The sequence below is a fragment of the Aotus nancymaae genome, unplaced genomic scaffold (genome assembly GCF_030222135.1).
Source record: "Aotus nancymaae isolate 86718 unplaced genomic scaffold, 86718_ANA_hifiasm-v0.15.2.pri h1tg000040l, whole genome shotgun sequence".
NCBI lineage: Eukaryota > Metazoa > Chordata > Mammalia > Primates > Aotidae > Aotus > Aotus nancymaae.
In genome coordinates this window covers 127620130-127633945 of record NW_026988454.1, presented here as the reverse complement: position 1 = coordinate 127633945, position 13816 = coordinate 127620130, and the positions used below count along the sequence as shown (strand labels likewise).

The 13816-nt window shown below is 44.0% G+C and overlaps 1 protein-coding gene across 1 annotated transcript in view; it reads left to right on the top strand.

The window, feature by feature from the left end:
* Positions 1–5803: 5803 nt before the first annotated feature.
* The window catches only part of BLTP3A (bridge-like lipid transfer protein family member 3A), a 95876-nt gene continuing 87863 nt past the window's right edge, over positions 5804–13816 (top strand). The window contains exon 1 of the mRNA XM_012461629.3: positions 5804–5911. Within this exon, the coding sequence (XP_012317052.2) occupies positions 5868–5911 (44 nt within the window). The 5' untranslated portion in view covers positions 5804–5867. The remainder of the gene's footprint in view (positions 5912–13816) is intronic.

The following is a 13816-nucleotide window of genomic DNA, read 5'->3' as shown; positions in this document are numbered from 1 at the left end:
GGCCCAGAAGGTGTTTATAGAATTCTGTTTGTTACATAACTAGGCTGTAAAAGTAGCATATTTTCAGGGAAAGCATCTAGAAAGGAAGCCATTGGCACTGTTCATATTCAGTGAAGTATAAAATTTAAACTCTTGGTCAGGCGCGGTGGCTCACACCTGTAATCCCAGCACTTTGAGAGGCTCAGGTGGGCGGATCACGAGGTCAGGAGTTGGAGACCAGCCTGGCCAACATGGTGAAACCCCGTCTCTACTAAAAATACAAAAATTAGCTGGGCGTGGTGTTGGGCACCTGTAATCCCAGCTACTTGGGAGGCTGAGGGAGGAGAATCGCTTGAACTCGAAAGGCAGAGGTTGCAGTAAGCCAAGACTATGCCATTGTACTCCAGCCTGGGCGGCAGACTCCATCTCAGAAACAAACAAATTTAAAAAAAAAAGATTTGAAATGGGTCACATGGACAAAATGTAAAATATAAAAAAACTAAAAGTTTTAGGGAAAAACAATGAGAAAAATTTTGGGATGTAGGGCTAAGCAGAGTTCTTATGTTTGACAACAAAAGCATGATCCAGAAAAAGAAACATTTAAAAACTGAGTTTTGGCTGGATGCGGTGGCTCACACCTGTAATCCCAACACTTTGGGAGGCCAAGATGGGTGGATCACCTGAGGTCAGGAGTTCAAGACCAGCCTGGCCAAAATGGCCAAACCCCATCTCTACTAAAAAATACAAAAATTAGCTGGGTGTGGTGGCAGGTACCTGTAATCCCAGCTACTCCGGAGGCTGAAGCAGGGAGAATTGCTTGAACCCGGGAAGCAGAGGTTGCAATGAGCTGAGATCATGCCAAAAAATAAAAAATTGATTTTTTTATCACAATTAAAAACTATTGCCCTGCAAAACACCTGGTTTTAAAATTAATTTTAATTTGTTGTTGTTGTTACCTAGGCTGGTCTTGAATCCCTGGCTTCAAGTGATCTTTTTACCTGGCCTTCTAAGTGTTAGAATTACAGTCATGAGCCATCACTCTTGGACACAAAACACATATTAAGAGGAAAAAAGACAAGCTACAGACTGTGAGAAAATATTTGCAAGGCCCAGTGCTGTGACTCACATCTGTAATCCCAGCACTTCAAGAGACCAGCGTGAATGGATCACTCGAGCCCAGGAATTTGAGACCAGTCTGGGCAATATGGTGAAACTTTGTCTTTACAAAAAATACAAAAATTAGCTGGGTGTGATGGCACATGCCTGTAGTACCAGCTATTCGGGTTGGTATGGGGAGCTCAGATGGAGGACTGTTTGAACCTTGGGAGGTCAAGGCTGCAATGGGTGTGATCATGCCACTGCGCTCCAACCTGGATGACAGAGTGACACCCTGCCTCAAAAAAAAAAAATTTGCAAATGACATATCTAACAAGAGACTAATATTTTGAATATATAAAGAACTTTCAAAACCCAAGAATAAAAAAAGAAAATCCAATTAGAATGTGGGCAAAAGACATGAAGAGGGATTTCAATGAAGAAGATACAGAGCTGGCAAATCACGTGAAAAGGTATTCAGTGTCATTGCCATTAGGGAACTACAAATCAAAACTACAATGAGCTATCACTACACACCTATCAAATGACTAAAATAAATACAATGACAACATCAAATGATGGTGAAGATACAGAGAAACTGGATCACTTAGACACTGCTGGTGGGAACGCGAAATGATATAGTCATTCTGAATACCAGCTTGGCAGTTTTTAGATAAACACTCAACTACCATACAACCCAGCTGTTGCACTCCTGGGCACTTATTCCAGCAAAATGAAAACTTATGCTCACATAAATGCCTGTACACAAATATTTATAGCAGAACTGGAAACAGCCCAGATGTCCTTCAGCTGGTGAATGGTTAAGCAAACTGTGGTATATCTATATTATGGAATACTACTCATTAGTTAAAAGGAACAAACTATTCATACACATAACTACCTGGATGAATCTCCAGAGAATTATGCTGATGGAAAAAGTACCATCAGGCTGAACACTTGTTGGCTCACACCTATAATCTCAACTCTGGGAGGCTGAAGTGGGAGGAGGATCGCTTGACCCCAGGAGTTCAATGCCAGCCTGGGCAACATAGCAAGATGCAGTCTCTACCAAAAATAAAACAATTAGCCAGGCATGGTGGCATGTGCCTGTAGTCCCAGCCACTCAGGAAGCTGAGATGGAAGGATCAAGCGAGGCCAGGAGGTAGAGGCTGCAGTAAGCTACGATTGCGCCACTGCATTCCAGCCCGGGCAGCAACAGAGCGAGACCCCATCTCTAAAAACAATAATTAAAAATAAATTAATTTTTTTTAATTAATAAAAAGTACAATCCCCAATGGTTATATACTGTATGGTTCCATTTCTATAACATTCTTGAAATTACAAAATTATAGAAATGGAGAACACAGTGGTTGCTGGGGTTAAGGAGGTGGTGGGTACTGGAGGAAGATTGGGGTGATTATAAAAGGGCAACAGTAGCCAGCACAGAGGCTCACACCTGTAATCCCAGTACTTTGGGAGGCCTAGGTGGGTGGATCATGAGGTCAGGAGTTCGAGACCAACCTGGCCAACTTGGTGAAACCCCGTCTCCACTAAAAATATAAAAATTAGCCAGGTGTGATGGCACACCCCTGTAATCCCACCTACTCAGGAGGCTGAGGCAAGAGAATCGCTTGAACCTGGGAGGCGGAGGTTGCACTGAGCTGAGATTGCACCACTGCACTCCAGCCTGGGCAACAGAGTGAGATTCCATCTCAAATAAATAAATAAATAAATAAAAATAAAAGGGCAGGGCCGGGTGTGGTGGCTCATGCCTGTAATCCCAGCACTTTGGGTTTGGGAGGCTGAGGCGGGTGGATCACAAGGTCAAGAGATCAAGACCATCCTGGTCAACATGGTGAAACCCCGTCTCTACCAAAAATACAAAAAATTAGCTGGGCATGGTGGCGCGTGCCTGTAATCCCAGCTACTCAAGAGGCTGAGGCAGGAGAATTGCCTGAACCCAGGAGGTGGAGGTTGCGGTGAGCTGAGATCGCATCATTGCACTCCAGCCTGGGTAACAGGACCGAAACTCCGTCTCAATCAATCAATCAATCAATCAATCAATAAAATAAAATAAAGGGCAACAGTGATGGACATGTTCTGTATATTATCCATTGATGTCAATATCTTGGTTGTGATATTGCAATATAGTTTTGTAAGATATTATTATTGGGGAGAACTAGGTAAAGGATACAATAACTTATTTGTATTATTATTTGAGTCTTGCTTTGTTACCCAGGCAGGAGCATGATCTCCACTCACTGTAGCCTCTGCCTCCTGGGTTCAAGCGATTCTCTTGCCTCAGCCTCCCAAGTAGCTGGGACTATAGGTGTGTGCCACCACGCCCAGCTAATTCTTGTATTTTTAGTAGAGACAGGGTTTTACCATGTTGGCCAGGCTGGTCTCCAACTCCTGACCTCAAGTGATCTGCCTGCCTTGGCCTCCCGAAGTGCTAGGATTATAGGAATGAGCCACCGCGCCTGGCCTGTTTGTATTATTTCTTACAACTGAATGTTAATCTATAATCATCTCAATATAAAATGTTTAATTTGAAAAAAATGGATTGGCTTCAGATCTCTTTTGTCTTTGTATGTCTTGGATTCTTAGAATTGCAAGGAAGGATAAACACGTTAATACTGTTGGTGAGAGTATCAACTCTCCTATTTCCTGGTCCCTAAAGAGGCCATATTTTTGTAGAGCACGATTTTTGCATTCAACAAAAATAACTCATTCACCAGGCGTGATGACTCATTCAGTGAGGATGCTGAGTCTCTGAGCATGAGGTAGGTTTTGCCTTACATAGCTGATTCAGATGTCCAATCTTCTTTGCTGGGGTGCTCCAGGAAAGGAAGCCTGAAATGCAAAAATTGCTTGAGGCCCCCCTGGCTGAGGACTGAAATGGGAAAAAGCAACAATGACTAATAACCTTGGCAAAAAACCTCTTCTTCATAGGCCCTATCGGTCCCTGTTATATATTCTGGCGAGAGGTGGGCAGACAGACAGTTAATATTCAGTCCTACTGGAGGGGAGTGGGTAGTAAAGCACCTGGGCCAAGGATGATTTGCTGCCTTTTTTTTTTTTATATAATATTTTGGGGACCTTAGGGAAAAATTGAACTTACTATGACTAAGGGATAGGCATAGGAATACATGGTCTGTCATTTTTGAGACAGTCTCACTCAGTTGCCCAGGCTGGAGTGCAGTGGTGTGATAGCTAACTGCAACCAATGCCTCCCAGGCTCAAGGGATCCTCCCACCTCGGCCTCCCAAGTAGCTGGGATTACTGGCGTGTGCCACCACACCCGGATAACTTTTGTATTTTTTGTTGTAGAAACGGGATTTCGTCATGGTACCCAGGCTGGTCTTGAACTCCTGGGCTCAAGCGATCCGTCTGTCTTGGCCTTTCAAAGTGCTGGGATTACAGGGGAGAGCCACCGCGACTGACCTGATTATTTATTTTTAAAATTTAACATTGATATGGCTTGCCATGCTTAGACTATCTCTGGAATTAGGGAGTAATTGTTTTGAGGGAAACAATTGTTTTGGAGCACCCTAAATGGCTGAGGGACTGGGGAGACAGACATGATTGATTGCCTTTGGTTGTATATTACATATACACAAGAATGACTACATTTAAAATGTAATATTAGCTGGTAGCCAGACTTCCTACAAGGCTGTCTCAAGAGTTTTTTTTCTTTTCCCCCAAGTTTTTGCTTGAAGGCTTAAGTCCAGAGAACTGTCACCTTTCCATCTTTGCCATTGGGTCTACGGGTGTTGCCGGCATGTGGGTTACACTTTTTAAGCATATGGGTGAAATAGAGTGGAAATAACACTTGACTGGGAGTCAGAACAGTTGGGTTCTAGTCCTGGGTGGCCCTAAGTAGGTGACCTTGGGAAAGCTCTTACTTCCCTGGGCTTCCGTTTTTGTATCTGCACAGTGAAGAAGCTGATCTCTGAAGTCCTGGGTCATTTTAACAATTGACCGTCTCATTTTCTTCTGACCCCACATTTGGGAGGGGGTGCTTCTGCAGTGCGCCGCTCAGGTCTTGAGTGAATATTTGCCTATCGGTTCAGGAGCGGAGGCTAAGGGCGGCACCAAGAGGATGACTGACGGGCGTCCCCTTCCTAGCTCTGCAGCACAAAGCCCTTTGCCGCTGACCGCAGCGGTTGGTTTGCGTCTCCCATCTCCGGGTCTGTGAGGTCCTTGAGACTACTTTTCAGTCCCCAGCCTGATTCCTGGAGTACAGCTGGTGCTCAAGAAATACTGAGTGAATGTGTGAGGGAAATAAATGAGAGGCGGCCGCTGGCATCCGGAAGCTGCGCAATGATCTAATGAATTTCTGCAAAAATTACAACCACCCCGCTTTTCCCCTTGGCTTCTAGGCGACTGCCGAATGCGAGAGGAACCGCACACTCCTCAGAGGCGAAAGAAGCCTTTCAGATCAGAGGGGCTGATGAGAGCGCGGAGGGAGGAGGTTCGAGCTCGCCCGCCCTGGCGCTACGCGCGCCACCGCCCCTCACAGCGCGTGCCTCTGGCCGCCACGAGCTAGGCCGGCGGGTGGCGCGCGATCTTCGCGTCGCTCTGGGCCGGCTGCCGCGGCGCCGCGCGGGTGGGTGGGATCGTGGCGGAGCGCCAGGCGCCCGAGCAGGGGAGAGAGAGCGCCATGGCGGCTGCGGCAGCGGCGGCGTCCGGTGGTCACGCCGCGACGAGGTGAGGGGGCCGCCTCTTCTCCACAACTGAAGAGGCCACAGCTGCCCGCCCACCCCGCCTTCCACGCGGGCCGCGGCTCCGGCATGGCCGGGATCATTAAGAAGCAGATCCTGAAACACCTGTCCCGGTGAGAGCGCCAGCGCCGGTCCCCGGCGGTCCCGGGCCCTTCCTAACCCTCTCCGACCTCCTCCCTGACGCCGCGCTCCGGGCCCGGCTCCCTCTCTCCAGCCCCGAGCCGGTACTCCGTGTCAGCCCCTGCCTCAACTCCAGCCCGGACAGCCTCCCCACACGCCCGCCGTCGCCGACCGTTGTCGCCGCTCTGTGCTTCCCCGCCCTGGGCCCTCCTGCCCTGGAGCCGGTGCCGCGAGTCTCTCCCCCACCCTAACAGCCCCCTGGACTTTTTCTCTCCTCTCAAGGGCTCTCCTGGCCTGCTGTCCCCACCTCCCACACCTCCGAGAGGTCACCTCGTGCTCCCCTGACCGTCTTTCCGAGGCCCCCACGAAGCCCGCCCTTGCCTGCCCGAACCCTCTGTGCTCCCTCTGCTTCCTCTGGCCTTTGGGTCCGTGCCCCTTCCTCCGAGCCTCTCACCGCCCTTCTCTCCCAGACCTTGTGCCCCTCCCGTTCTAAATAACCCTGCCACAGGTCCTGCTAAGCCAATCCCCCTTAGATTTCCAACGCCGACACTGGTTTTCTCTTCCCAGGAGCTGCCACCTCCTCCTCCTCCTCTTCTGTCTGACCCTGTTGCATCACCCTTGGAAAAGGCCAGCACACAGGGCCGTTCCTTCCCAACTCCTTTCTCCCTCCTTTGCCTTTCTTCTCATTACACAGCCTAATTGGAGAAAGGTCATGAGAGTTGGGGATAAAGTTTCCGCAACCTTCCCTTTAAGATGTGGAGGTTTTTTTGACAGCTGGTGAAAAGAACCAACAACGTCTGCTTCTGCTTTGCAGCCTTTTATTAAGCAATGTTATGTCGCTGGGTAATTTAGCATGAGGAGGTTGGCCGGCGAAACAGTTTTCAGGTGTAGCTGAGTGAACCCCGTGTTCCAGTCGCGGGCTGTCAGAACCAGTGGCCACAAAAATTGAAGCTAGGTTTCACTTAGTTTTCACTCCTTATTCTGTGCTGGAGTTGGTGATGGTTAATACCTTAACCAGCCTTTGCATCTCAAGTGGAGAGTGATCCAGGGCTTGTCTGCACAATGGTCAGTGGTTTTCAGGAGATAGGGCTGAGGGGAGATGTCAGTCAACATGGGACACCCAGGCTTGCACTGATGTATCTTTCTGGATCTTCTCATTGCTTTGGTAAGTGGTGTGTGAGACGCTATTCCTGCCACTGCATCCCCTTTTCCTGGCTGACACTCTGGCTATATTTACTATTACTTTGATCTTAGACTTTAATTAGTAATTAGACCCAGATCCATCTTCTGGTTAATCACCACGTAGTAAAAGAAAAAGCACATTGGAGACTGGTGCTGGAAAGTGTCTTTGGACCCTTTTCTCAGATTAACCTAATATATTCTTTTTCAAATAGTAGTAATCTAGGTGTTCCATGAGATTTTTTTCAGATAGGAGTAATCTAGGTGTTGTTTTGTGTAAAGATATAATAGTATTTGGGGCATGACCAAAGATTGCAGAATAGAACAGAGAATTTAACCAGAGGAGAATTGTATAATTTGAAAGGACATAGAATTTTAGGGCTTTGAGATGATCTCACATCTCGGAGCATTGTTGTTTAAGAGCCTGGGTTCTTTCTGATTTACTTCCTCTAAAATGGGGGGATAATAACAGTATCTACTTTGAGGGTACCAAAAAAAATAAATAAATTGAATAAGATCTACTACTTGCCCAACCTGGTCAACATGGTAAAACCCCATCTCTACTAAAATACAAAAATTAGCCTGGTATGGTGGTGCACATCTGTAATCCCGCCACTTGGGAGGCTGAGGCAGGAGAATCAATCGCTTGAGCCCAAGAGGCGGAGGTTGCAGTGAGCCAAGATTGCACCACCACACTCCAGCCTAGGCGATAGAGCAAGACTGTGTCTCAAAAAACAAAACAAAACAAAAAGTATATTTTAAGATAATTTAAAGTGAGTAATTGTATTGTTTGTAACTCAGAGGATAAATGCTTGAGGGGATGGATACTCCATTCTCCATGATGTGCTTATTTCTCATTGCATGCCTGTATCAAAATATCTTATGTACCCCATAAATATATACACTACTGTATATGTTATGCACAAAAATTTTTAAAATATTATTGTATTACATGAATTAATATATGTAAGGACTTAGCACAGTGCCAAACATGAAGTATGTGCTCAATAAAACATGAGCTATGGTTATTTTTTGGATCACAGTTGTGACACAATTTGATATAAGCTATAGATTTTATCTCCGGAAAAATTCATGTATGCAAACAGGTAAATTTTGTATAAGTTTGAGAGGAAGGAGGAGTTATGAACCCTGAAACACATGCCTGAATTCCTCAAGGCATCCTGGAACTAGGTGAATAATCCCCGATCTAGTTCCACATCTCATTTTATGGCTGAGGAAACTAAAGCCTAGAGAAGATAAGTGACTTGGCCAAGTTACATAGGAAGGTAAGGTAATGGAACAGAACCTCATTCTGGTATACTTCCCTGTAGTACAGAGATATTTTGTGCACCCTTATGAACATAGGGTTTTTGTTTTTGTTTTTTTAGAGATGGAGTCTTGCTTTGTCACCTAGGCTGGAGTGCAATGACGTGATCATGGTTCACTGTAGCCTTGCCCTCCCAGGCTCAAGTGAGGCCCTACCTCAGCCTCCTGAATAGCTGAGACTCCAGGCATGCACCACCACGCCTCCGGCTAATTTTTAAAATTTTTTGTAGGGACAGAGTCTTGCTATGTTGCCCATGCTGGTCTTGAACTCCTGGTCTCAGGCAATACTGCACTGGTCTCCTAAAACGCCGGGATCACAGGTGTGAGCCACTGCACCCAGCCTGAACATACAGTTTTTAAAGAAAATTTTAGCAGTATATGCTTACACATTCCTTGGTGAACACGGTGCCTTATTTATTAATAGATAAAGTAGGAATAAGTATCGCAGACATTGGGGGAAATTTCAGTGTTGGGCAGGGGACTGAGGAAGAGGTTACGTTACAGTTGCAATTTCAGGGCTCCAGGAAGAGGTGGTAGGTTATGAGTCTTGTTGGGGGAAAGGCCAAGCTTTCGTGTTTGTTTAGCTTGGAAAAGCTGCCTAATCACGTGTGACATTTGTGTCTCTGTGTAGTCTCTACTACATACAGGCTGACCTGCCTGGGGAGGAACTTGACTGAGGCTTCTCAAACCTGATGAGGAAAGAGAGAGAAGGGAAGGCATACTAAGTTAAATAAAGATATACTGTATTAAATAAATACTGTAGGTGTTTGACAATTACTTGTTGCTGATGATAATAGTGCCATTTGACCTAGAGGAGAATGACCCACAGCAGACCCATACCAGTGACTCATATTATGTCTGATTTGGGGCATGAAGTTTTTCAGATAATAAAGTATCTTGTTGGAATTAGTATTAGTATACTACTAACTACTTGTTAGTAGTATTTTGGTAAACAAGATTTGAGGAGAATGATATTCAGTATGTTTTCTTAAATGCCTACCCTAGGCCAGGCACTAATCAGGGCACTGGGGATGCAGCAGGGAAGAATATCAACGTCTTTTAAAGGCTTTAACTCATGGTTTGCATAACTGCTGCTCAATGCAAATAGCTTTAATGCCCAGTATTCATTTTAATAGGCCTTGGAAGAAACTTTTTCTTAGAAACACAAAGTAATCATTTAAAAAATATTCAATTGCTTATACCATTACTAGAAAAAAAAATTCAAAATTGATTTTTCACTAAGTTAGGTTTTTCTTGTTTTAGATGACCTAAGCTAATGACCTTTCATTATACAAGTAAGAAGAAATATGATCGATTGTAAAGAAAGTCAAGCATCTATCTTTAACAAAAGGAACATGGGCTCTGGAGCCAAATATGCCGATTCACCTTCCAGCCCTGCCACTAATCAGCAGGGCAGCCTTTCTGAGCCTTGGTTTCCTTTTCTTCTCTTTTTCTTTTTCTTCTTTTTTTTTTTAACAGATCGAGACTGAGACCATCCTGGCCAACATGGTGAAACCCCGTCTCTACTAAAAATACAAAAATTAGCTGGGCATGGTGGTGCGTGCCTGTAGTCCCAGCTACTCGGGAGATGGAGTCTTGCTCTGTAGCCAGGCTGGAGTGCAGCGGCATGATCTCAGCTCGCTGCAACCTCTGCCTCCTGGGTTCAAGTGATTTTCCTGCCTCAGCCTCCCAAGTAGCTGGGACTACAGGCACTACAGTGTGCCACCATGCCCAGCTAATTTCTGTATTTTTAGTAGATATGTGGTTTCACCATGTTGGCCACGATGGTCTCAATCTCTTGACCTTGTGATCTGCCTGTCTCAGCCTCCCAAAGTGCTGGGATTGCAAGTATGAGCCACTGCGCCTGGCCCTGACACTTTTTTTTACCTGTAAAAGATAAGGAGGAAGAATAATATATACCTAGCAGATTTTTTTTGGAGTATTGAGGATAGTTTTTATTACAGTGCCTGACATATAAGTAGGTGCTTAATAAAGAGTCGCTATATAACGTGGCCTAAGAAGTTCTGGGCACTATGATGGCATGGATGACAGAAACCTGGCTGACTCTTTTTAAAACTCATCAGGAGCCTTAATTATTTATTTTAAATGACTGCAGGAAATGTGAACCTCAGAGACATGGCTGCTAGACATTAAAAACATGTTAGGTGAAATTCAGAGGCATAGAAGATTTCAGCATTCCTTTTGGAGAATAAGAGAGCCTGACTGCAAATTCAGTCCTCTTAGTTCATGATGACCACCTCCACTCATTTTCTCGATGAGTACTGAGGAGCTGGAAAGATCTTAGAAATCATCAGGACCGGGCTCTGGTTGACAGGAGTTTCAGGCTCAGAGAGGCTGATACTTTTCCAAAGTCCATTTAGGTGGAAGCTTGTCAGACTAGTCACAACCTCCAGGTCTTTTTACATTCGACTTTAGTTATTATCACGTTCTTTTCCAAAATAATTATTTCAGGTCGGGCGAGGTGGCTCACGCCTGTAATTCCAGCACTTTGAGAGGTTGAGGTGGGTGGATCACAAGGTCAAGAGATCGAGACTGAGACCATCCTGGCCAATATGGTGAAACCCCGTCTCTACTAAAAATACAAAAATTAACGGGGCTTGGTGGTGTACGCCTCTAGTCCTAGCTACTCAGGAGACTGAGGCTGGAGAATCACTTGAACCTGAGAGGCGGAGGTTGCAGTGAGTGGAGATAGCGCCACTGTACTCCAGCCTGGTGACAGAGCAAGACTCTGTCTCAAAAAAAAAAAAATTATTTCGTGCATTTTCTGGTAATAGTCAAATCCTATGCTTCTGTTTCCCTTTCTAATTTTCTTGTGTTGCTCCAGAATAAAGCACTTATATTTACTTAGCAAATATTTAGTAACAGCCCACTGTGCTAATAAGCACTTAACAAATCTTGTGACAATTTAGTCCTCATAATAGCCCTATGAGGTACATATGAGGCTTTTTTTTTTCTTTTTTAGACGGAGTTTTGCTCTTGTTACCCAGGTTGGAGTGCAATGGTGCGATCTCAGCTCACCGCAACCTCCGCCTCCTGGGTTCAAGCAATTCTCCTGCCTCAGCCTCCCGAGTAGCTGGGACTATAGGCCTGCGCCACCATGCCCAGCTAATTTTTGTATTTTTTAGTAGAGACGGGGTTTCACCTTGTTGACCAGGATGGTCTCAATCTCTTGACCTCGTGATCCACCCGCCTCGGCCTCCCAAAGTGCTGGGATTATAGGTGTGAGCCACCGTGCCTGGCTATGAGGCATATTTTATATATGAAGAAATGAGGCACAGAAAAGTTAAATAACTTACCCAAAGTTGTAACTAGTAAATGATAGAGATTCAAATGCAGGCATTCTGATTCCAGAGGTGTGCTCTTCAACCACTCTGCTGCTGTAATGCCTCTCATCTGTTGAGTGTTTCAAACTGAATCTACTCATGTCACCAGCACCCACCTGAAGAAACAATATTACCAGCATCTGAGAAGCCTCCCACCCTGCCCTGTATCTCCTTCTAGTCATTACATCCACCAGAGGGTAACCAATGTCCAGATTTCTAATAGCATAGATTAGTTTTGTCAATTATTTTATGTAAATGGAATTATATTTATACATTTATGTCTGGCTTATTTAGTGCAACATTTGTGAGATAAATCCATATTTTGCATCAAGTTGTAGACTCTATTTTTCATTGCTGTATAGCATTCCATTATGTGATACTACCTTAATTCACTTGTACATTTTATGGTTGATGGACTTCTGGATAGTTTACCAGTTTAGGGTCGTTATGAACAGTGCTACTAGAAACATTCTAGTACATGTCCTTTAAACAAATGTATACATTTCTGTTGGGAATATACACAGGGTAGAATTTCTAGATCATAGAATGTGTATATTTCAGCTTTAATAGATACATTAAACCTTTTACAAAGTGGCTATATCAATTTACATTTCCACCAGAAGTGTGTGAGGGATCTAATTATTTTATATCCTTGCCAGTACTTTGCATTTTTCATTGTAGCCATTCATTCTGGTGAATGTATTTTTAATTTTCTTTTTCTTTTCTTTTTTTCTTTTTTTTTTTTTTTTGCTTTGTCTGTGGTAAATCAGATAGGTATTTTACTTTTGCTGTCAGTTTGGTTTTTAGATTCTGAAGTATTTAAAATTTTAGTCACAAGCAAATGTCAGAACCTTGAAAACATAAGATCTTTTTTGGAGTAATGTTCAAATTACAAAGGTAAAATGAAAATAATTAGGGTTATTTCTGGCCATTAACATATAACATTTATTTTTTTTTTCTTTTATAAACAGTTCTGGGCATGGACATATAACATTTCTTACTTAGAATGCATATAATGCTCAGCCCTCTGTCAAAATGACAATCATGTACATTAAGAGAAAGTAGGGGTTGTTCTGTAGGCATTTGGGTTTTTGTTAAATATTTGATCTTTAGGCTACCCTGGATTTTGTTCGTTTGTTTGTTTGGAGACAGGGTTTTGCTCTGCTGCCCAGGTTGGAATGCAGTGGTGTGATCTTGCCTCACAGTAACCCCCACCTCGTGGGTTCCTATGAGCCTCCTGCCTCAGCCTCCCAAGTAGCTGAGACTATAGGCACCCACCACCAGGCCGGGCTAATTTTTGTATTTTTAGTAGAGACAGGGTTTCAGCATGTTGGCCAGGCTGGTCTCAAACTCCTGACCTCAAATGATCTGCCCACCTCAGCCTCCAAAAGTGTTGGAATTATAGGCGTGAGCCACCATGCCCGGCCTAGGTTACCCTAGATATTAATTAAATAGTTTTATACTGCTCTATAATCTTAGTACCCCATTGGCATAGCATTTTATCTTTATTAAAGAAATGTAAATTTAAATAGCCAGGCATGGTGGTTCGCACCTGTAGTCCCAGCTACTTGGGAGGCTGAGGCAGGAAGATCACTTGAGCCTGGGAGGCTGAGGCTGCAGTGAGCCAAGATCATGCCACTGTACTCCAGCCTGGTGACAGAGTGAGACCCTGTCTCAAAAAAAAAAAAAAAATTAAAAAAATTAAAAATAATAAAAATTTCAAAGCAGTACTGTAGTATGTATTTGACATACCACAGTATAATATATAGTTCATAGTAATGAAAGTTACCTGCCTTGAGGATTAGAAATAATGTATAAATGTCCTTGGTCCTGAAAAAGTGTTCCATAAACAATGACCATTGCTATTTACCTTTACTTATTAAGAGTAGCTCGAGAGAGATGACTGCTAGTTTTTGGAGATAATACTTTTTTTTTTTTCATCATCTTCAAGGTTGTGCCAGACTTTTCCAGATGTCTAATTCTTTAGACATTTAGATATTTGGAAATCTGGAGATTACATTTCTTAGTATTTCATTACAGAGAGGTTTG